This window comes from Pectinophora gossypiella, chromosome 11 (assembly GCF_024362695.1).
Source record: "Pectinophora gossypiella chromosome 11, ilPecGoss1.1, whole genome shotgun sequence".
Taxonomy (NCBI): domain Eukaryota; kingdom Metazoa; phylum Arthropoda; class Insecta; order Lepidoptera; family Gelechiidae; genus Pectinophora; species Pectinophora gossypiella.
Window position 1 is genome coordinate 11,611,279 of NC_065414.1, and position 22,586 is coordinate 11,633,864.

Genomic DNA, 22,586 nt, shown 5'->3' on the forward strand with positions numbered 1-22,586 from the left:
TGTCATATTTCATCTCTGTTTTCGTCAAGTTTTCGTGTGTTGGCGTTATTTTCATTTTCTGTTTTGAAGACGTTCAATTTACATAATTTTTCGGTGATTTCGTATACCAGCATCACAACGAAATGAATCGTCGACGGGCGCACGACGAGGAAGATGGATATGGTCTGTAAAATTTATTTTGTTTATAGGTTAGAACCGTTCAATTTTACACCTATATAAAATGTTTGATTGTTGTTTTAGAACGGTTGCATCGGAAGAGACGTCGTGTATCAGAAAATCAAGAGATAGAGGACAGACTAGAGTCCCTTATTTTGAGGGTTGGCGAGAAAAGTAGCTCTAGTTTAGAGAGTAATTTGGAAGGCTTAGCGAGTGTTTTAGAAGCCGACTTGAGCACTTTCCGTGTAAAAATTCTCCGTATTCTCACTGAATGTGCGATCCGAATGCCAGAGAAGTGTACAATATATGCTACATTGGTTGGATTGCTCAATGCTAAGAATTACAACTTTGGTGGAGAGTTTGTGGATTACATCGTGAAAACCTTCAAGGAGAACCTTAAAACTGGCAAGTGGAACGCGGCGCGATACTGTCTGCGATTTATATCGGATCTGGTGAACTGCCATGTGTTGGCTGCTTCATCATTGTTGACATTGTTGGAGACATTGGTAGATTGTGCTAATGAGGATGGAGTCCCGCAAGTGAGGCGGGACTGGTTTGTATTTGCCGTGTTGTCAGCATTGCCCTGGGTCGGCAGAGAGTTGTATGAAAAAAAAGAGTCTCAACTGGATCATTTACTTGTCACAATTGAAGTGTTCCTCAATAAGAGGAGCAAAAAACACTGGCCAGCATTGAAGGTGTGGTCGGCAGACACCCCTCACCTCCAGGAAGAGTACTTAGATTGCCTCTGGGCTCAAATCAAGAAATTGAGGCAGGATAACTGGTCAGAGAAACACATTCCAAGGCCATATCTTGCATTTGACTCCATTCTCTGTGAAGCTTTGCAGCATACATTGCCATCTATTCAGGTAATTAAATTTCCAATACTTCATAATGCAAGAATATTTCTGACTCGTTTAAATAGAAAATAATTTCTTATTGGATTTTTATTGTAGAAAGGCAACTTTGAATTATAATTTATACTACACAAAAATACATCACAATAACCTCTTAACGCCGAGATTTCCAGACACAATAGTTAAACAATGGGTTTTGGATTTTAAAAGAACATTCGGTCTTACGACTATAAGCCTTATTTTTGTGCTGAAAATATAGCTAACCTATAACAGGAAATTAAATTTCAAAATGTTTTTTTTAGCCACCACCGCACAATGATGGCGACTCATATCCAATGCCGCGTGTGGTGTTCCGAATGTTTGACTACACAGACTGTCCTGATGGGCCGGTGCTTCCTGGAGCTCACTCTATCGAGAGATTCCTCATCGAAGAGCATCTGCACAACATTATTGAGGCTTACCATTTAGAACGGAAAGAATGTGCAGCGCAGCTCCTCTGCTTCCCGTACAAGGCAAAAATCCCATTGGAGTATTGCATAGTTGAGGTTATCTTTGCTGAATTGTTCAACCTCCCGAGGCCAAGATATTTAGAAATTGCCTATGGGTCTATCCTGATTGAGCTATGCAAGCTTCAACCATCTACAATGCCTCAAGTTCTTGCTCAGGCTACTGAGATTCTATTTCTACGCATTGATACCATGAATGTGGCTGCTTTTGACAGGTAACTAGTCCTTAATATTGTATTTCTTTTTAACTTTAGTCTTAGCTTTCCCACTGTCACGTCTTACGTCTTGACTGTTGTTTATCAATCAGTCTTATTGATTACATTAATATCCAGTAAAAACTAATAAATATCAATCAATTTCAGATTTGTGAACTGGTTTAGCTACCATCTGAGTAACTTCCAGTATCGCTGGTCTTGGGACGACTGGGAGACGGCGACGCAGCTCGACCCGGACCACCCGAAGCCACGGTTCATCAGGGAGGTGCTTGGCAAGTGTCTCAGGTCAGTAACAGGAGGCAGTAATTGTATATGCATTTGCCACGAGAGAAATTTCAAAGTTGAAGTAATCTGCTTATTAAAACATTTTTTTCTATTTGTTATAGGCTGTCATATCATCAAAGAATTAAAGACATGGCTCCAGAGGCTTTCGCCGCCTTTGTCCCTCTTAAACCCGAGCCCATCTACAAATACTCCATGGAAGGCGCAGGTAAGACAAAACAAAATCAATTTTTAAGGTTATTTATTTCTAGCAAAAACATTATTTCACCTTATTCTAAACTTATCTAGAATGTTGAAATATTTACATATCGGTAACACGTCTTAAAAATATAAAATCTATTGTGCAAGTTGCGGTATGCAGGAGCTTCAGGATTGTAATAAATAAATGCTTTAAAATTGTTTGTAACATTCACACTATCGCGTTTACTGGCGTCATTGTCGGGCGGAAGCTCTGAGATCAATGACAGAAGTTAAAGCTGCTATATTGAGTATTATAGGACTAATAGGATAGTTTCAGTCTATTCCATGGCCATTAGTTCTAGTAAACTGTAGGGGCGGTCACGGTCGTGGTAATCGTCGTAGCTGTCGGACGCGTCTCTAGCGGAAACATTGTCGTCGTCATTTTCGTACGGAGAGTCTTCATCATCTATCGCAACTTCCTCGTCATCATCATCTTCATATTGGTCATCAACATCGGAACTCTTGCCGCCTCTTTCCAATGAGTCTAGGAAATCTTGCAGATCGTCGTCTAACTTAACAAAATGCCCGTGTTTCTCACTGCCTTGCTCATCCAAATCTGGTTTAGCTGTGGAGTGGCTTTCTTTTTGTGTTGTTTCATTATCGTCTACTGTTAAGCTACCGAATAATTCTTCGAAAATACTAGGGGTTGCCGCTTCAGTGGTTGTTGTGCTTGTTGAAACGCTTTGTTCAGTGATCGATAATTCTCCTACATGCTCAGTAATAGTCTGTTTCTTCTTTTTACACTTAGTCTTGTTTTTCGGTGTAGACAAGGGTGAAGTAATGATTTCCTCAGTTGTCATGGGCTCGTGGTCGACTTCGTTGGTTATTTCACTTGGAGTCGTGGTAGGCTGGAAGATGTATTCAGTGTGATCTCGTGATTCCTGCTCATCACTCTCCGTTTCATCTTCACTGTCGTCATCTTGATTATTCGAATAGTCTGAAGTTTCGCTGTTGCTTTCATACTGGTCAGCAGTCTCCTCATATGAGGGCGTAGTAGTAGTTAAAGGTTTTACAGTGAGTGATTTAGGAGGCCCGTGATCCTCATGGTATTTTTCATTGTCTTCGATAACTCTAGGCGTTGTAGAGGAAACGTAACCTTGGAAGTTAGAACCCTTTCTTCTTGGCGGAATTTTGCTTACAGTCGCTGGACCAGGTCCAGTAGGTTTATTCTTGTCCGCCGCTGCCTGTGCATTCCATTTATCATGATTCACTGATGTCCCCTTTTGTAGTAACGTCGACTGTCGGAAACGGTTCTTAATCTTTGGCTGTGTGGTCGAGATTGATGATTTCGCTTCCGTATCGCTGGCCTGAGTGGTTGTAGTCGTCGTAGCTTTAGTGGTGGTGGTTGTGGGACGAGGTGTGGTTGTTGTAGTCGTGGTGGTGGTGGTGGACGTCGTCGGTTGCGTTTTGTTCACTGGAGTCCAGGAAGGTTTCGTCGCAGCTGAAGAACTCGCCTGAGGCGTTAAATCCTGCGTTGACTTTACATCCGGCGCTTTAGTCGTCGTAGTCGTAATACGTTTATGCTTTTTAAGCTTATCGGGCTTGTTGAATTTTGGTGGTGGGCGTGTCCGTTTAGTTTTAGGTTTAAATGTGCTCGTAGTTGTCTCTTCAACTGCTTCTGTAGTAGTAGTAGTTCTCCTTTTAACTGTCGTCGTCGTCGAAGGTGTTGTGGTGGATGTCGTGATGGTGGCCGGGGTCGTCGTTTCTCTTACTTCAGCCTTTTCTTTCTGAGACGCCATCGGCGTTGTCTTGCTAAAGGCACCGACAACGTTCGCCCACTGCATCGCATCGCTTTCTTCTGAAGAATCGCTGCTTGCAGTTATAATTTCGGGTGTGGTAGTCGTTACTCGTGTTGCTTTAATGTTTTCGTGCTTTTTCGGGGGCTTCTTGCCCTTGTGCGTCGTTTTTCGCGTGTGATTGACTTGAGTAGTACTTTCAGCGACTTCAACTTTCTCCGTAGTGTTAGCGTCGGCGTAGTTCCACGTTATCGGCCTAAATGCGGTATCGTGCAAGGGATCCGGGTCAGAGAAGTGGTGCATGTCCAACACTTGCGGGCTAGGTCTAAAGTCTACAGGCTTAACATGCTTTATAGGTTTCGATATAAACTTAAGGGGTGGTAACGGCTTGAATGGCTTCTTGTCCATAGTGACGAATACTCCCGGAGGCGCATTGTACACCGGCGGCCTTACGTGCTCTGGGAAGTAGTTAATCTTCATCTGCGTCGGTCGGGGTTTGTTGTAAGTTTTGTGTATTGTTATCAGTTCTGGAGCTCTTGTTGGGTTTTCTGTCGTATGTAATATCTGAGTTATATTTTGTTTTGTTGTTGGAGCATCAGCTTCTTCAGTCCAGTTTTTGGCCACTGTCACAGGCGAAAGTGGTGTAGGCAATACAGCGGGTCTCGTTGATTTCATTGGTTTGGTTGGTGGCCCGAATCTGTGGTCCGGTGGAGTTGCATACGGGTGTCCTATCGTGTCTGACTCTATGTAATGATGTGCCATGTGAGTGAACGGTGGCGGTGGGATCGGGCGTGAGTATTTGTACGAGTGTGGTTTGTATGGATAAGGCGTCAGTCTCTTCTGCTGGTCACTGGGTGATCCCACATATCCTACTTTAGCATATGGCAGGTATTGCGGCGGCATGGGAGGATTAGGCCTGTATCTCGGAGGTGCGTATTCGTCATCATCGTCGGAAAATAGTGACGAGAAGATCCTCTCTAAACCGTGTTGATACTGACGTCCTTGGTGGTATGAAGTCGGTACAATGTTTTTGTGAACCCAAATGGCTCTTCCGGGCCTGTGAGTTGGATTCGGAGGTATAATAGGTATTCTTTCATAAGTACGATGTTCCTGAGGCATGTCGAGCACTTGCTCGGGAGACGTCTCCTTCACAGTGAAGGTCCTCACAGGGTTATCGTAAGGCTTTCTCTGTTTCTTAGGGTGCTGCGAGATCACTGAGAAAGTCAACTCGTAATGATATTTGCCCGGTGACGTCTCAGCTTCCCGTTGCCGGACTCGCTTCACGGACCAGAAAGCTTTAATGCCCTCCATACACTTGTCATCGTTACACTTTTCTTTCGACCTCTCGTCCTCGGTGAAACGGAATCCTCTCCTGTCTTCCATCAATCGACCTTTGGCCATGATGGTGACGTCACCAAACGGAGCTGGTTCATCCTCTGGTATTCTATCGAACGGGGCGGCTTTGATCTTCTCCCAAAGATCGTGTTCGTCGATGTCTTTGGAGGCGTACTGGTCGGGTTTGGTGTCGGGGGATATGACATCACCCTTGGCGATGAGTTGGTCGATCTTGTCTCGGACGAGGGTGAGGTAGACGCTGTGCCGCAGGGCGTCCTCCCAGTAGTGCGCGGGCACGGCGGCGACGGCGGGCGGGTCGGTGTGGAGCGCCTCGTGCAGCGTGCCGGCACGCGCGTCGCGGCGGTCCTCGTGCCAGGGCTGCCACTCGTTGAGCGGGATCGGTGTCGGCCTGAAGTCATCGTCCGCCCGACTTCCTCTTCGTACCTGCAACGACAAAAACGCACATGTCAACGCGCACAATGTTAATTGCGGATTGCGTTGGAAAAAATGTTTCAGTGTGCGTTCGAAAGTAAATGGCAGCGGGAAAGTGGGTGGCGTGCTGTAAATGGTCGCGTGCCGACACCCCCGAGTTTCCAATCGACTCGTTCGGAATACGTTTCTTCATGTGGAAACTATCTCCTTCGATTTAAATTATCCCAGTATTATGTAAATTTTGTCGCATATCATGAATTACTTTCGCTGATAATTTTACAAACGTGTTACGGTTGTTTAGCTAATTTTAGAGGGATCTCTTTATATTTGCTTTACTATAGTTACCATGTAAGCGCCTTTTTCAAAAATAGCTTTTGGATGTGATTTTTGTTAAGACAAAAAAAACCTCGCAATAGACACCCGTTTCGCTCCAGGTACCTAAGAGAACCAATTTAAGGGTCTCAGTTTATACCCGGCTTAAAATTAATTGAAAGAAACCGAGGTTTTGTTGAAGAAAATCACATCAGAATGTTACATTAACGTTACATTAACGACGTTATAAACTTGCCATTGGATCTTCTTAAAGTTGCTATATACATATTGGTTGTTTTAGAAAAATTTCCTATCAGTGGCAATTCGGATATCGAGGCAATTCGTCTAAAAAGCAATATTGCAATTTGACATTTGCGCATATAAAAGTAAGTTGTCAATGGAAACAAATGTCAAATAGGAATATTGCTTTTTTACATCAATTGCTTCGATTTGGCCCTTTTAAGACCCCTGTTTGTCTGAATTTGGTTTTAATCTAAAAAAAATCCCCCATTCAATTCATCATGTTGAAACAGTCTTACGTACAATAGGCTAATCCGACTATAAACAATAATTGGGTGTAAAATAGCGTATAAAGTTGTGAAACTCCCACGGGCGGACTCTTACCTAACTCGAAGGTTGTGTTCTGAACGAATAGCAGAATGCAGCGTTTGGCAACTTATCACTTCAGGTCGAGAGCATCAAACCAGAAAGATGTTATCATATCAATGGGGATCTATTTTGGTCCGTTGTGTTATTGGGCCACTTGTATTTAGATTTGTTTATTTATTTGCTGCAAAGTACGGCTACATTCAGACGACAAATTGCAAGTTTTAATAGATATTATTTTTCTAATTATTTTTATTTACTACTTATAATTAATTTTATTTTACACGACCTCTGTGATCCAGTGGTTGAGCGTTGGATACCCACCCGGAGGTCCTGGGTTCGAATCCCGGTGGGGACATATCACGAAAATCACTTTGTGATTCCTAGTTTGGTTAGGACATTACAGGCTGATCACCTGATTGTCCAAAATGTAAGATGATCCCTGCTTCGAAAGGCACGTTAAGCCGTTGGCCCCGGTTACTACTTACTGATGTAAGTGAGTAATTGTTACATGAGCCATGTCAGGGGCCTTTGGCGGCTCAATAATAACATTAATAACCCTGACACACACGATAGAAGAAGAAGATTAATTTTATCTTACTCGTTTCCCGGAATATAACATCCTTTTATTTTTTCTTATATATCTTTCTTCCCTTTCTTGTTTCGTTATAAAACGTAATGTTTAAAGTTTTATTTTCCTTTACCGCGTTTCAAGTTTCTCTTCGCTGTCTCCCCATTTGTTCGCCCAAGTAGGTAGTTAATGCCATCTAAGGCAAACCTACAATAAACCGCTAATCTAGCCTGTAAGATCCCACTGCTGGGTAAAGGCCTCCCCTTCCCAGGCCAGTCTCTCTAGCAAGCGTCCAAGACCAAAAAAAAATTATAAGACCTAATATTGTATGCCTATATGGTGGGATGTAGCTGGAGGAAACAACTTATAATTGACATGAACGCCTGTACTGTACCTATGACATAAAACATAACATAAATGGCCTATATACGTCCCACTGCTGGGCACAGGCCTCCCCTCAATCAACCGGAGGGGGTATGGAGCATAGTCCACCACGCTGCTCCACTGCGAGTTGGTGGAGGTGTTTTTACGGCTAATAGCCGGGACCAACGGCTTAACGTGCCCTCCGAAGCACGAAATCATCTTACTTTTTCGGACAATCAGGTGATTCAAGCCTGAAAAGTTCTTACCAAACAAAGGACAGTCTCACAAAGTGATTTCGTCAATGTCCCCATCGGGAATCGAACCCGGACCTCCAGATCGTGAGCCTAACGCTCTAACCACTAGACCACGGAAGCTGTTACTGTACCTATGATCCACAATAAATATATTTCATTTCATTACAAACCACATAAAAAATAACATACAAGAGTTTTATTCTCAAGCAACTGGTGGCTTCTTAGTTTTTCACAATAAGTTTCTCTCACATTCTCATGTATAATGAAAGCTCTAGTGATGACATTGTTATCGTGTTATATCAGTTATGGCATGACTATCTCGCCTTTACGCTCTAGACCTACTTGCTCGTCGAGTGTGAAGCTGTACTATGTAATGCTTCATAGATTGTAATATGTGAATCATTATTTATTTATTTATTTGTACACAATGAAACAGACACAAGAAACATTGCCATTTATCATACAAAAAAAAACGAAACAAGGTGCAAGTTATTCTTCAGATTAGGTGGGCGGACCGCGTGAACAGGATAAATAAATCAATTAATAGATTTTTTTATTTCTATTGAAAAACATAACTCATATTAGGTATTATGTGTTAGTAAGCTTAAGAACACGCTAAAACAACGAACTTACATTACGTAGGGAGAGTCAATATAAGTATTTTTTGACGTGTCTTATTGTAGATTTGACGCAGATGACATTAACTTCACCAACCCGCAGTGGAGCAGCGTGGTGGAGTATGCTCCATACCCCCTCCGGTTGATTGAGGGTAGGCCTGTGCCCAGCAGTGGGACGTATATAGGCTGTTTATGTATGTTATGTTATGACATTAACTACTTGGCCGGGCAAATGGGGAGCGCTGATAGCTTTCACCCGGTACAAAATTTAAGACAACAGGCCCGAGGGTGCCCAGTTGGGCGCGAACCTCGGTCAGGACGTCGTCTGAGATGAAGAATATTGTGGGTCGATAGCGATAACCGCTGAATGAGGGGAATCGTCGACCACGCGGGAGGGGTCGGTATCGGGGTTCAAAATGAGTGTCAAAAGCTACGTTTTTTAAACGAAAACCATGGATAGATAGGATAGATTATTGAAAACGGTTGTTAGTCTTAACGTGCCTTCCGAAACACGGATCGTCTTGCTTTCGGACAATGAGGTGATCAGCCTTTAATGTCCTAACCAAACTAGGGATCACAAAGTGACTTTTGTGCTAAGTCCCCACCAGGATTCGAACCCGGGGCCTCCGGATCGTGTGCCCAACGTTTAACCACTGGACTATGGAGGCCGTATCCTCTTCTATTAGAGAAAATTATAGTGATTTATCGCGTCCGCGACGCATCGCTGACTAAACTATGATCGTTATGACTTTGTGATCACTCGTACGTCTTGTATCATTATCATTTATGTTACACCAATCTAAACTGGTTTCACTGAAAAGTGTGTTCATAGGATCTTTGTTATATTTATAGATAATCGTTTTTTCAAAGATGCGAACAGTTGTATTGATAATAATATAAAAACTCTTTATTGCACACAAATTCACAAAACATTTACAGGATAAACTTATGAAAATAAACTTTGATGTGAGAGAAGAAAATCCCGCCCCCACCATTTTCCATTTTTTGAGGCCGCCATTTGCCATGTACTTAGTTAAGAGACTTTTTGTAATTATTTCTTTTTATTTTGGTGCAATAAAGTGTATTTGTATTGTATTGTATTGTATGAAAAGTATACTAAGATTTTTCGAAAATTCGTAGAGGTAAACTAAGTGATAAACTTATTATCGTAAGTTTTTACCATCGGCTGGTGGCCTGTCCTTACACTGTATCATAATATGTCTTAGGATACCAATACCGCGGCGTATTTTTTCTATAATTTTAATAATATGTCCTATATACGTGCCACAGGTGGACACATTCGTAGTGTAAGTAAGTAGTCGTTATATGAGTTATGTCAGGGGCCTTTGGCAGCAATAATAACCTTGACACCAAGGTTGATGAGGTTGGTAATCCACTTCATAACCCACACGATAGCAGAAGAGAAGAAGCTGGACACAGGCCTCCCATCAATCAACTGCAAGGAGTATGGAGCATACTCCTGCACTCAGTGGCGGCCCTAGCAAGATATTTAGATGGTGCGAAACCTCATAGTGGCACCCCTCAGCCCCTTAAAATATAAAAAAATCGATTAGTTTACGGCCACCGTTTACCTATTTAAATCTTTTATAAATGTTGTTTACGGATACGCAGTCCAAATTCCCTCATTCAGCGCTTATCGCTATCGACCCACCAGGGTCGATTAATTCTTTCCAATATCTTTCCTCTCAGACGACGCCCTGAGCCGAGGTTCGCACCCGACTGGGCACCCTCAGGCCTGTTGTCTTAAACGTTGTACCGGGTGAGAGCCTTCAGCGCTCCTCATTTGTCCGGCCAAGTAGTTAATGCCATCTGCGGTAAATCTACAATAAGTCACGTCAAAAAAAAAAGGATACGCAGTATGAGTTTTATGTGGCTAGAATCTAACCCGATGAAGTTAGTTTGCGGCCAGGGTGGACCAGCCTTGGTTCATTTTGGCGCCATATTTCGGCGCCCGGTGCGGTGGCACACCTCGCACCGCCCTACGGCTGCCACTTGCTCCACTGCGGGTGGGTGGAGGTGTTCCACGGCCAATAGTCGAAAAGGATGACAAATATTTAACAAAATGTCAGAATCAGAATCATTTATTCAACGTAATAATCATGGATAAACTTATTGAAGGTCAATATAACATTTTTGAATTTACGTCATTTCGCAAGGTGTTATGGTTATGACTGAGGAGAAGAAATGACAAGAAACTGCAACAGCAACACATCTTTTAAATCAATGAGGGTTAATAAAATATACATATGATAATTGTCAGTTACCTCAAGCAGTCATATAGTTCGTTTAGTTTTCCATCTAAGCCGCGCAATCGTCGCCCATCGCTCCACTTCGGTGGGAAAATCTCATACCAACAATACTCGCATAGAGGTCAATGTCTAGCGTAATGTGACTTAACTTAGTTAATCAAACAGCGCCTTACTAATCAAAAGCCAGAGTTCATTTTGTATTAGCGTCAGCGCAAGTTTCGGCACTAGCTCACATTATTAAAATGCCAATTGTGTAGCTTTAGCAATAATTGTAAGGGAATTTATTGTTTATATTCTAGTCGCAGGAACATAAGGTTGAATCAAGCTTTACAAATTATTATTATTGTAAACAGCGTGGTCTAGTAGTTAGAGCAGGGGTACCCAATCTTTTTCAACCTGCGGCGCAGTTATAAGTTTAGTATTTTGTAACGGCGCGCTGCCCTACCTAAGTTGTTAGGTTAGGTTACTTCGAGGGAGATAGAAAAACGCGTACCTACCTTTGGGCTCACGTTCTGTAAGTCCGGGTTAGATTCCAGGGCAGTGAGGGGAGGCCTGTGTCCAGCAGTGGGACGTATACATAAAGGCTGTTTATGTTATCTTGTAGTTTAATTGCGTAATGTAATGTTATGCGTATGATTTAGGTCTTGGTTGCACTTGTCTATTTGATTCTTCATTGAATGAGTTTCATAATGTAAAAGGAATCTGTCAGGAAATACAAGTTGTTGAAGATAAAACGTCTTTTGGATACACTAAAATAGTTCCAGTGTTAAATTGTGTGTCTAAACAAAATGACAGATTATGTGCGATGTCTTGTATAATCTTCTTCTATCGTGTAGGTTGTGAGGTGGAGTATCAACCTCATCAACCCTAGTGTCAGAGTCACTATTGAGCCGCCAAGGGCCTGACATGGTTCACCTGTATAATTAAATGATGAATTACTTACGCAGATCAGGAATACTAAATACCTACTTCAGGAATATTAATACTTACTATTTACTTTCTTTATAGATCAGGAATCCTAATTCTTACTTCCATCACAATATCCACAATTTATGAACACATTTACTTCAATAAATTCATGTCCATGAAATGTAATTCATTTTATTTTATCAGTATGTGATCCTTTAGCAAACAAGCCCCTTTTACAGAAAGATCGTCTTTTTTAAACGTATGGGTTCTGAGGTGGATGACCAACCACATTGACCCTGGCGTCAGGGTTATCATTGAGCCGCCAAAGGCCCCTGACATGACTCATGTAATGACTGACTACGTACTTACATCAGTAAGTAGTAAACGGGACCAACGGCTCGCGAAAGATCGTGGTTTCCTGAAATTGCTTTCGAGCAATAAGGTCGCCCGATTGTACTGTGTGTTTTGCAATAAAGTGTATTTGAGTGATTGATTGAAGATAAGCAGCTTGGAACGTTTTCAGTTTTATTCGTTTTAGTGCCCACTAACCATAACTGCGCAAGATCATTTAAAATGTTGTATTTTATACAACGTATAAAAAAATATTGGTGATAAAATATCAGAACTTTCTTTCTCGGCCAGTATGCAAAATTCAACAAATATGAAAACAGATTCATTGACTTGTACAATCGCGATATGAAGATGAATTCCTGAGCTGCTAGTAATAACTCGCGTGCGATAATTAATGGAATATCGTCCAACATGCCTCGGGTATTCGTGATAAATCAGACAGCTCGCTTATTCAGTCTTTGAATTTTCCAAGTCCGATGTCTATGCGTCTTCTCTTTATTAAGACAGGCTTGTCACGTAATACCAAGAAGATTGCTTTTGAAAACTGTTTAAGTCATTTCATCTTGATTGCTTATTTTGTATAACAGAAAACTCGGTGAGGCGTGGATACTTAGTTCATCTTGTCATGGATATAACTCTGACTATCCGAATTGGGATATAGCGGTGAGCTTGAGTTATTGCTTATTTTGAAACATAAAATTCGACTTTATATTAGTAAATAATTTCATTTTTTCCTCGCCCGACTACGTGGGACTTAGCTTACTATAGCTGGCGAGGATTGGACGTGTATACTAAACACCTCTGCCTACCCTTTCGGGGTTACAAGCGTGATACTATGGATATTAAAAGCTTTTTGTATACAAGCAGATTTTGCTAAATGTCCAGTTTCGCACTTTAACATTGCATATAGCAGAGTGAGATCAATTTTCACATCTTCATCAAAGATCCTAGAGTTCAGAAATAATTGTCGATATCCCTTCACTCTAGTTTCTTCTATTAATCCAAGTATTTTTGTGATGATCTGATATTCTTCTATAATTTTGATGGTAAAAATGTCTACCAATCTTTTTTAAGAGTATGCTCCATATCCCTTTTGATCTAAGACATACGATTTAATTGTTATATCAATAACAACAGTACTTACAAGCAGCGTACAGATTACGCATAGCAATGCGGATCTCATGTTTGTCACTTCACAACACTGCACGGTCGCGGGCGTAGACGCGTGCGGCGCGAAGCACCGATCAGCGCGGACTGCTGGCCCGGGCGGCGCGTGCGCACCCCGACCACAGTGGGGGGTTGGAGGAAGTCCCGAGGAGTGGTGTAGCTAGAAGCAAGGGGCATAGTCGGGCGGTGCCACGGGGCCCCCAATCGGCTTCTTGATTCCTATAGGGATGTAACCATGATAAGGGCGATGGGTCACGTGTAGTGGTCAAGCTAGTAAGGAGTATAGCTGGGCAGTGTCACGGGAGTAAGTTGGAGTGCCTTGGGCCTACTTCTTTCTACTTGGTTCTTATTCCCGTGAGTCCATGCACAGCCAGATAAGAGATCAACATAAACGTATGATGAACATGTATACAGGGTATTAGTGACATCGTAACGAAAACTTTGAGGGATGATTCAGGCCATAATTCTGAGTTGATATCAAGTGGAATTTTCCGTCGCAAAATTCATGACTTTTTTGATTTTATTTTAATTATTTTCAATTTCTACTTGATGTCGCCTCAGCGTCATGATCTGAATCATCCCTCAAAGTTTACGTTACGATGTCTCTTTTCGTCAACAAAACCTCGAACTCTTTCAATTACTTTCAGTCCGGGCGAAAATTTAGCCCGAAAACTTACCTGTAATGAAAGTAACTTGTCTGTTATGAGATTTTATTTTTAAAAAACACATCCGAATGTGGTTTTTGTAAAAGCGTTTATGTGGTTTTCACTTGATTGTCCGAAAAAGTAAGATGATTCCGTGCTTCGGAGGGCACGTTAAGCCGTTGGTCCCGGCTATTAGCCGTAAAAATACCTCCACCAACCCGCAGAGGAGCAGCGTGGTGGAGTATGCTCCATACCCCCTCCGGTTGATTGAGGGGAGGCCTGTGCCCAGCAGTGGGACGTATATAGGCAGTTTATGTATGTTATGTGGTTTTCATTATAAGGCGACGAAATGGACCTTGTGTCTGATGAATAAAGAAATTGGAATTGACTTACCCGGGCCCTACAATCGCCTACTCCGCCACTGCTTCACTACTATTTCGTTCAGTCTTTCTATTCGTGAAGTGAAATGATAAAATGTTATGTCATTGGCTTCGCACTAAACAGGTTTCCTTATTTACTTTGTAATTAAGTTCTTGTCGTATTAACTACCCTTTCATTAAACTTCTTGCTGCGCTTTGTTTTAGTGCATTATTAAATAATGAAAGTAGTTTTTGTTGGTCAAATTATACAGGTAAAATCTAACTTTGTCTTTCTGGTCGATTTGGGTAGTTACTTAGGTCAAGATAAATTATGAAATTCTAATTATTAAATAAAGAGATATCTAAAGGTAACAACGATTTCTTTTTTCTATTCAACTTGTTAATTTTATTTAAAAAGAAATTAATAATAAGTGCGACATTTTGTCACCTTTTTACCGACTTCAAAAAAGGAGGAGGTTCTCAATTCGACCGTATATTTTTTTTTTTTTTTTTTTATGTTTGTTCGGGCATATCTTCGTCGTATATGAACCGATTTTGATAATTCTTTTTTTGTTTGAAAGGAGATATACCCAAGGGGGTCCCATGTCAAGGAAGTCAGGATCTGATGATGGAAGACCAGAGAAATCGAGGGGAATTTTCAAAAATCGTAGGAGCGACTAGTGCGTTTGTAAAGTCATATTAATCGGATCGATCTTTAGGCTTCGGGAAAACTTCCCGACCTTCGAAAACTGGTCAGCATCAGGGAGACACCCTATGGCCTGGCAAAACTATACAACCTGGAGCAATTTTTCTTTCACGAAACGTATTTAAATCTTGATCAAATTCAATCGCCGGTGCAAAAAAACAAAATGGCGGAAAAACAAGATGGCCGCCATACAAAATTTTGTCGATTTTGGAAGAAGCCCCTTTGGGTAAAAATAATGTATGGGGCGCTTACTCAAAACGTCATGTAGAGTACGGAAATACTTTCTGGTCACCAAAAATTGCTCCGCATCAGAGAAATACTCTACGGCCTGGCAAAACTATCGCACGTGAACCAATATTTCTTTCAGAGCACTTATTTAAATCTTGGTCAAATTCCATAGCGCGTGAAAAAAAAAAATGGCGGAAAAACAAGATGGCCGCCATACAAAATTTTGTTTTTCCAGAAAATGTCTTGGGGGTAAAAATGATGTATAGGGGTGTGATCGGAACGTCATCTTTGAAAACTGCTCCCAATCAGGGAGACATTCTACGGCCTGGCAAACCTATTGCACCTGGATTTTGTTTGTTTCCACGACACCCATTTAAATCATGGTCAAATTCTGTCGCCGGTGAAAAAAAACAAAATGGCGGAAAAACAAGATGGCCGCCATACGAAGAGGGACAGTTTCGAATAAACAGGACACGCGAGCTGCTTTAGCAGCGAGCGAACCACGCGAAATCTACTGTATCTATATGTGTGCGTGAGTGTGTATGATAGCAGCTTCCACTGACAACCACATGTGTGTGTATGTGTGTGTGTGTGTGTGTGTGTGTGTGTGTGTGTGTGTGTGTGTGTGCGCGTGTGTGAGTGTGTGTGTGTGTGTGTAAACATGTTCATCAATAATAATTGTGATCACTACTAATCATGTATTAATATATATCAATATAAATCAGAAAATTTGTCTGTCTCTGCATCCTTGCTCGGTCTAACCATCACTTAAAATCGTAAAATAAAATAAAATTTTTAACAAAAAAAAACCGACTTCAAACGCAAAACTAAAAAGCAATAAATAAATTTACTTCACACAAAGTAATTAGTACGTATTTTCAATTAGTTAATTAATTTTATAAATCTGAAGTCGGTGCCAAGTAAATGCTACAACAACCCTACTACAATATCAAATTACTATGTACACACAATATTGTTTAATACCTATATCAAAGCAATTACAAAACAATGTCAAACAAAAAATTACAAAACAATCAGTATTGAAAAATATATGAATCGGTACTTCGTTGTAGCATTTCCTTGGCACCGGCTTCAGATTTATAAAATTAATTAACTAATTGAAAATACGTACTAATTACTTTGTGTGAAGTAAATTTATTTATTGCTTTTTAGTTTTGCGTTTGAAGTCGGTTTTTTTTTGTTAAAAATTTTATTTTATTGCTATGACGTCCCAGGTTGCTTTTTCATACAAATCCCATAGTAATTTCGTGTTTTGACGTTTAGTAAAAAGTAACGGATTCGACTAGTATAGTAATAAGAATCTTACTTTATTTAGTAGGTAATTAGAATTTCATAATTTATCTTTGACCTAGGAAACTACCCAATTGGTAATAGTTGTGTGGTGGATATGGTGAACCCTGTGGTGATAGGATATCAACTTATCGGTCGTTTTATAGATAGTTCTTCTCTCGTGTGTGTTGTGAGGTGAATTACCAACCTCATCAAGCCTGGTATCAGGGTTACTATTGAACCGCCAAAGGCCTCTGACATGGCTCTGCTACATACTTACATTAGTAAGTAGTAACCGGGACCAACGGCTTAACATGTCTTTCGAAGCACGGATCATCTTACTTTCGGACAATCTGGTGATCAGCCTGTAATGTCCTAACCAAACTAGGGATCACAAAGTGATTTTTGTGACATGTCCCAACCGGGATTCGAACCCGGGGCCTCCGGGTTGTGAGCCCAACGCTCAACCACTAGACCACGGAGGCCGTCACTGTTACTGTCGATTCTCATATTCGTTTGCAACTTGGCTAAGGCACCTGCACTGCATTCATTTGTTTTCCTTTACTCCCAGTTCCAATTCGTATAATGAAGTGTAGCTGCCTACGACTGCAATTGCAATAAGGTGCTAGATGTTATCCGCAGCGGTATAATGAGCGACGTTGATGCAAGCCCGCGGTAGGATACTGTCGCAACCGCCTTCCTTGTGCTAACTAGCTATTTTTATACAGATTTGATATTCAGATAATATACTCGCGCCTCCGAGCCCTAATAGGATCGGTGAGCAGACCCGCAAGCAATACAAATCACTACATAGTACAAAAACAACGTCGCTTTTTCTGTCCCTATATCCCTATGTACGCTTAAATCTTTAAAACTGCACAACGGATTTTGATGCGGTTTTTTTTAATGAATAGAGTGATTCAAGAGGAAGGTTTATATATATAATAACATCCATTAAATAGTGGAGAAATACTGTTATTTTTGAGGTTTTTGATGTGATGTCGTAAATAATTTAATTTTTTCGTCGGGCGAGTCGCTGGTTGACAATAAATCGGATGAACCGTGTGGTAACACATCACGGAAATACTACACAACATGACATAAGCTCACGACTAAAACCAATGGGGTGTCAGAGGTACATGCATGGTACGATGATCTAAGTATCCACACTCCACCGTGCTTTCTGTTAGGCCTATTAATTCTCTCTCTCAAGTTCAAAGTTCTTTATTTGTTTGAATATAGGTACAAAATGATCTTATAGCTAGGATGTCCGCCATATTCGACCTTATAATTCAGGTATACAAATTAATTAATATATATATATATATATCATGCATTATCATATCTCTCTCTCGATTCCTTGTTTCTGTTGAAATACATTACCAAAAAAAACCTGTTTTGCCATTTAACATTATTAAAATAAAACCTTTATTATTGTATCATCAGCCGTACGACGCCCACTGCTGGGCATAGGTCTCCCCCAAGGATCTCCACGACGAATACCGTGCAGTAATATTACCCAAACTAATATTAAATATGACTATGTGTCTGTCTGTTTGTTATCTTATCATACCGCTGAACTGTTTTAGATGAATAGTGCAGAACTAACGTAGAACATAGGATAGCTTATATCCCGGTAATCATCCCCTAAGTGGGTGAAAGAAAGTCCAAGAATGAAAAACAAAGTTTAAAAATTAAGAACGAACACAGGATAGTTTTTATCCCGGTGCTCTGTCCCTTAGGGGATGATAAAAACTAGACCGTGCGGACAATGTCGCGGGCGGAAAGTTAGTTTACAATAAATCATAATTTTTATAATTATACGTGATCAATAATTAATCATTAGACGTCGCGTGCGTGTACGTACGTCATACAATAAATTAGTAGTATTAAGTACTAACAACAAACGAATAATTTTCAGTATTGAAGTATTCTGAAAAAGTACATTCTGTGCGGCGAGCGAGTGAAATCCCACTGCGTGCGCACTTTCCATCTCGCGCGCTTTTCGCCGTTTTTTTGCGCGCTGTCACACGCGGAACGCGCACAGTGCGCCATACTTTACGCGCATTGTTGTAGCGCCAGGAAAATATGCAACCATTTGATTATATCTTGCGTAGTCCATTGTGGGACTTCCTAATGCAATTTGAAGGCGATTCGCTTTGATAATACTTAGATGTATGACATGTTGTGTTATTATGTTTATAGCGTTATTATCTTAACGTTATTGTGTTTCCTGGGTTAGGTAGACGCATATAAAAGTAAGTGCGCAATGCAAACAAATGTCATAATCATAAACAGCCTATACCTGTATATACGTCTCACTGCTGGGCACAGGCCTCACGGCTTAACATGTCCTCCGCAGCACGGAATCATTACTTTTTCAGACAATTGGGTGATTCACATCATACAGTCTTACAAAGTGGTTTCGACAATGTCCCCATTGGGAATCGAACCCGGACCTCAAGATCGTGTGCCCAACTCTCAAACCAATAGCAATATTGCTTTTTTAGGTGAACTGCTTTGATGTCATTTAAACACAAATGGATTTTCTTTCTGAAAGATAATCTCAACTTCCAGTCAGTCAATAGTTGCATCTTCTCTTCTTTACTGCGTCTTTTCCCTATGTTTGTGTTTAAGTTATTTTGTTTTTTATTTATTATTTTTGTGTAATATGTTACAACAAAATAGAGATCCAAGAAATGTATAAGAGCAAGCCAACATTATTTTACTTTGTTACTATATAATAGCCAACGTGACGTAACGTAATCCACACCAATATTAAACGTGTATAGCCATCGGCGGCGCTCCGGAAACCCGTAGACTCACAAGTGCTGCAAGAATCATCTACGATAGATGCTGTGGCCAATGATGATGATGATAGATGTAGTAGGCTATATTCATCCACATTTATTGTTACTCACTTTCACACACAACCTTCTTCACACACAACCTTCTTCACACACAACCTTCTTCACACACAACCTTCTTCACACACTCAATCCACGCTTTCCATCAGGACCCAAGTCCTAGGGGATGATTAAAGATGTGAGTACTGAAATGACGACTGACAGAGATGAATAGATGAATACATGTTGTAACCCCCGACCCTGCTTAGACTAGGATAAGGGCAGGAGGATGATGACTTAACCCCAACTAATATCATCATCATCATCATTGATGGCATTACTAATCATCATCCATCGTGTCAGTGTCCCAAACGTGGTTCATGTACCGGTTAAGTACAGTCTGCAACGTCCTAATTGCTTAAATTTTGATTATAATAATAATAATTTCTTTATTCAGCTAAAAAGGCTACCCACACATTGGTGAAATACATACATAATTTTAAATCGTTAAAATAATATAAAATATAATACAAATATAAGTGTAAAGTTAAAACTAAATTAATACTAAATGAACAGTGACAAAAATTATCATAGTCATTTGCGATTCGCACTCTGGTGCACCTCCCGCCACGCTCTGTAGATCGGGCTGTCAAAATAGTCATTAAAACACTGCACAGTAGTGTTATTCAAACTTCTCAGCCCATCCCAATAAAAAAATATGATTCCGTTGTCCTTTTTCTGTTCGCTGTACCTACTCGGTATTCCAACCCCGGCGGCGTGCGCGTGCCGTGTGGTTTCCAACCTTATTCCTTTTTAATTAGAACTACGTCCCGTCCAATACTGATTAATGTTCAGCTGAACACCGTGTTTGACGACTGTTGTCCACGAATCATTTGAATGTATCGTGTTTATGTTATGGAGATGTCATGCATGGTCTGTTAGGAAATTTATCCGCTTTTCCTGCACGCACTCTGGTTTGTAAGCAGACCTTTATAACGCAATGCGTGATGCGACAAAAAATACTTTTGTACGTTGATTGTGCAGTGTATGCTTTTCGGTTAGTTATTCATGATCGTTTAATGTTTTCGATATCTTGTTCACTTTCTATAACATCGAGTCTAACCATACTTTTCTTTTTTGTAGAAAAAAATATGTATTTAGTGCTTATATAGGAAACACGATATGAAAAAGTTTAATAAAGAGTATAACAAAGAACAGCCTTATCGCTTATTAGTAACAAAACTAAACGGATTTTTATTTTTTCATCAATTTCAAGACGCGTTTTTACAGTTTGAAAATACAAGTTGTTTTTATTTGTAAATTAAATATTGTTTTTTTTTATTCTGCATTTAAAAAGGATTGTCTATGGTTTTGTTAATAAAAAACTACATCTTGACACTTAAAAAAAACTTCACTCTGTCTCGATTCCCAAGCATACATTTTGAATGAAGTAGTAGTGAGTTGCGAGGTTTGCGCAACGCATCGAGCCACCGCCGCGTGCGCTTATCTCAACATCTGTTAATTACCCACGCTACTGCCAATATAGTCGCTGTTAAAACTAGGATAGCTATCGGTACCTTATATTTATATTACTGGTGTGCGCATCTACACTGGCATGTGGCTTTAAGTCAAATTTAAAATTAAGTAAGTTTAAGTACACAAGAAAAACTTTCTAAACATAAAGGACTCATAATTAATGAATAGTTTAAGTTACATAAGAAACGAGAAAGCGAAGAGCTTTGTACAAGCTGATGAAATGTTTATGTCCTTTGTATATGTCGTTGTGCAATAAAGTATTATTGATTGATTGATTGATTGATGAAATATTAATGACGCGGATGGAATTCCAGCCCATATCTCGTTGCCTGAAGATGAAAAGAGTTAAACAATAGAAGCAAGCTATCAACTCGTAATTTGTTTGTCTTCCAGCATCTCTCCCGGGCACAGAAGCGGCTCACCAACTGGTCATTTGCGTGCGCAACAAATGCACGCCAGAAGAGGCTCTGAACGTCCTTCGTGAGCTGCCCAACCCGTTGCGGGAGGGTGAGGGCGCGGCCAACGCCACCAGCTACAACCCGCTCAAGATAGACGTGTTCGTCCAAACCTTACTCAACCTTGGCAGCAAGAGCATCTCACACAGTTTTGCTGCTATATCCAAATTCCATTACGTCTTCAAGGTAAGGTTTTTAGTAACTATTCTAATCACTTTTAAAGATTCACACACGTTTCATACTTAAAGAGCATTATGCTTTTATCTCCCAAAGAGGTAGGCAGAATTTAGTATACATGCACCCACTTCTCGCCAGTTATGTTTAATTCCCATGTAATAGGGGGCGAGCCTATTCCCATTAACCGGGCACAAATCCAGGAACCCACGCGATATCAATTATCTACACACACGTTACATGTACAAGATTAATTTGTCATTTGCTCGTTTTCACTAGCTGGAAGAGTTTTATCAATACAGACTTCACACGACTATCCTGTCAACCAAAACCCTTAAATTACAGATCCTAGCAGAATCAGAAGAAGCGCAAATCTGCGTGTTGCGCAACGTATGGGAACTCTGGCAGAGACACCCGCAGATGGTGTGTGTGCTGGTGGACAAGATGCTCAAGACGCAGATCGTGGAGTGCAGCGCCGTGGCCACGTGGCTATTCTCCAAGGAAATGGCCACCTACTTCACGCACGGGTACCTCTGGGAGGTTCTGCATCTCACCATCGACAAGATGAACAAACACGTCTCGAAGCTCAGTAAGTGCATTATTTCCATAAAGACTCCTCTTTTCTTTTGTCTTTGTCAAGTCCAGGAACCGGCAGCTTCTAGAGGAATCTAAGAATAGCGTTGTAGAAGACGTCAGTTAAGATCGCTGACAGTTGGTACTATTGTTGATATCGCTCCCTTCTATTCACTTTAGGTAGCTACTCACCTGTCTTTATTTAATAATAATCATTAAATAATTTATCTTTGACTAAGGATACTCGTCATATATGATAAGGTGCGATAGCTGACAAAGTTTGTCTTGACGATTCTGGTACTATTCATGATAAGATGAACAACAACGTTTCAAAAAATATATATATTATTTTAGTTATTATTAGCCTTTGCATCTATGGTTTCCAGGTGGTGAACTGCAAGAAGCGAGAGAAGCGTTGGCCAGAGCCGACTCGAGCAGCTCTGACTCTGAAGATGAGAACAGCAGCAAAAAGAAGAAAGACCAAGATAAGCCTACTGAGGAGGTAAGACGTTTTTCGAAAGCTTCGCATTTGATCACGATAATAAACGGATAAATCACTCTAAACTTCCTAGCGTGAGAAGTTTACCTACCATGCATTG

At 40.7% G+C, this 22,586-nt stretch overlaps 1 protein-coding gene across 1 annotated transcript in view; it reads left to right on the forward strand.

Moving 5' to 3' along the window:
- Positions 1-22,586, forward strand: part of LOC126370532 (nuclear cap-binding protein subunit 1) — a 25,504-nt gene continuing 2,918 nt past the window's right edge. The window contains exons 1-8 of the mRNA XM_050015420.1: positions 1-162; positions 241-1,022; positions 1,313-1,731; positions 1,879-2,016; positions 2,118-2,221; positions 21,179-21,426; positions 21,760-22,003; positions 22,374-22,489. Of these exons, the coding sequence (XP_049871377.1) occupies positions 123-162; positions 241-1,022; positions 1,313-1,731; positions 1,879-2,016; positions 2,118-2,221; positions 21,179-21,426; positions 21,760-22,003; positions 22,374-22,489 (2,091 nt within the window). The 5' untranslated portion in view covers positions 1-122. The remainder of the gene's footprint in view (positions 163-240; positions 1,023-1,312; positions 1,732-1,878; positions 2,017-2,117; positions 2,222-21,178; positions 21,427-21,759; positions 22,004-22,373; positions 22,490-22,586) is intronic.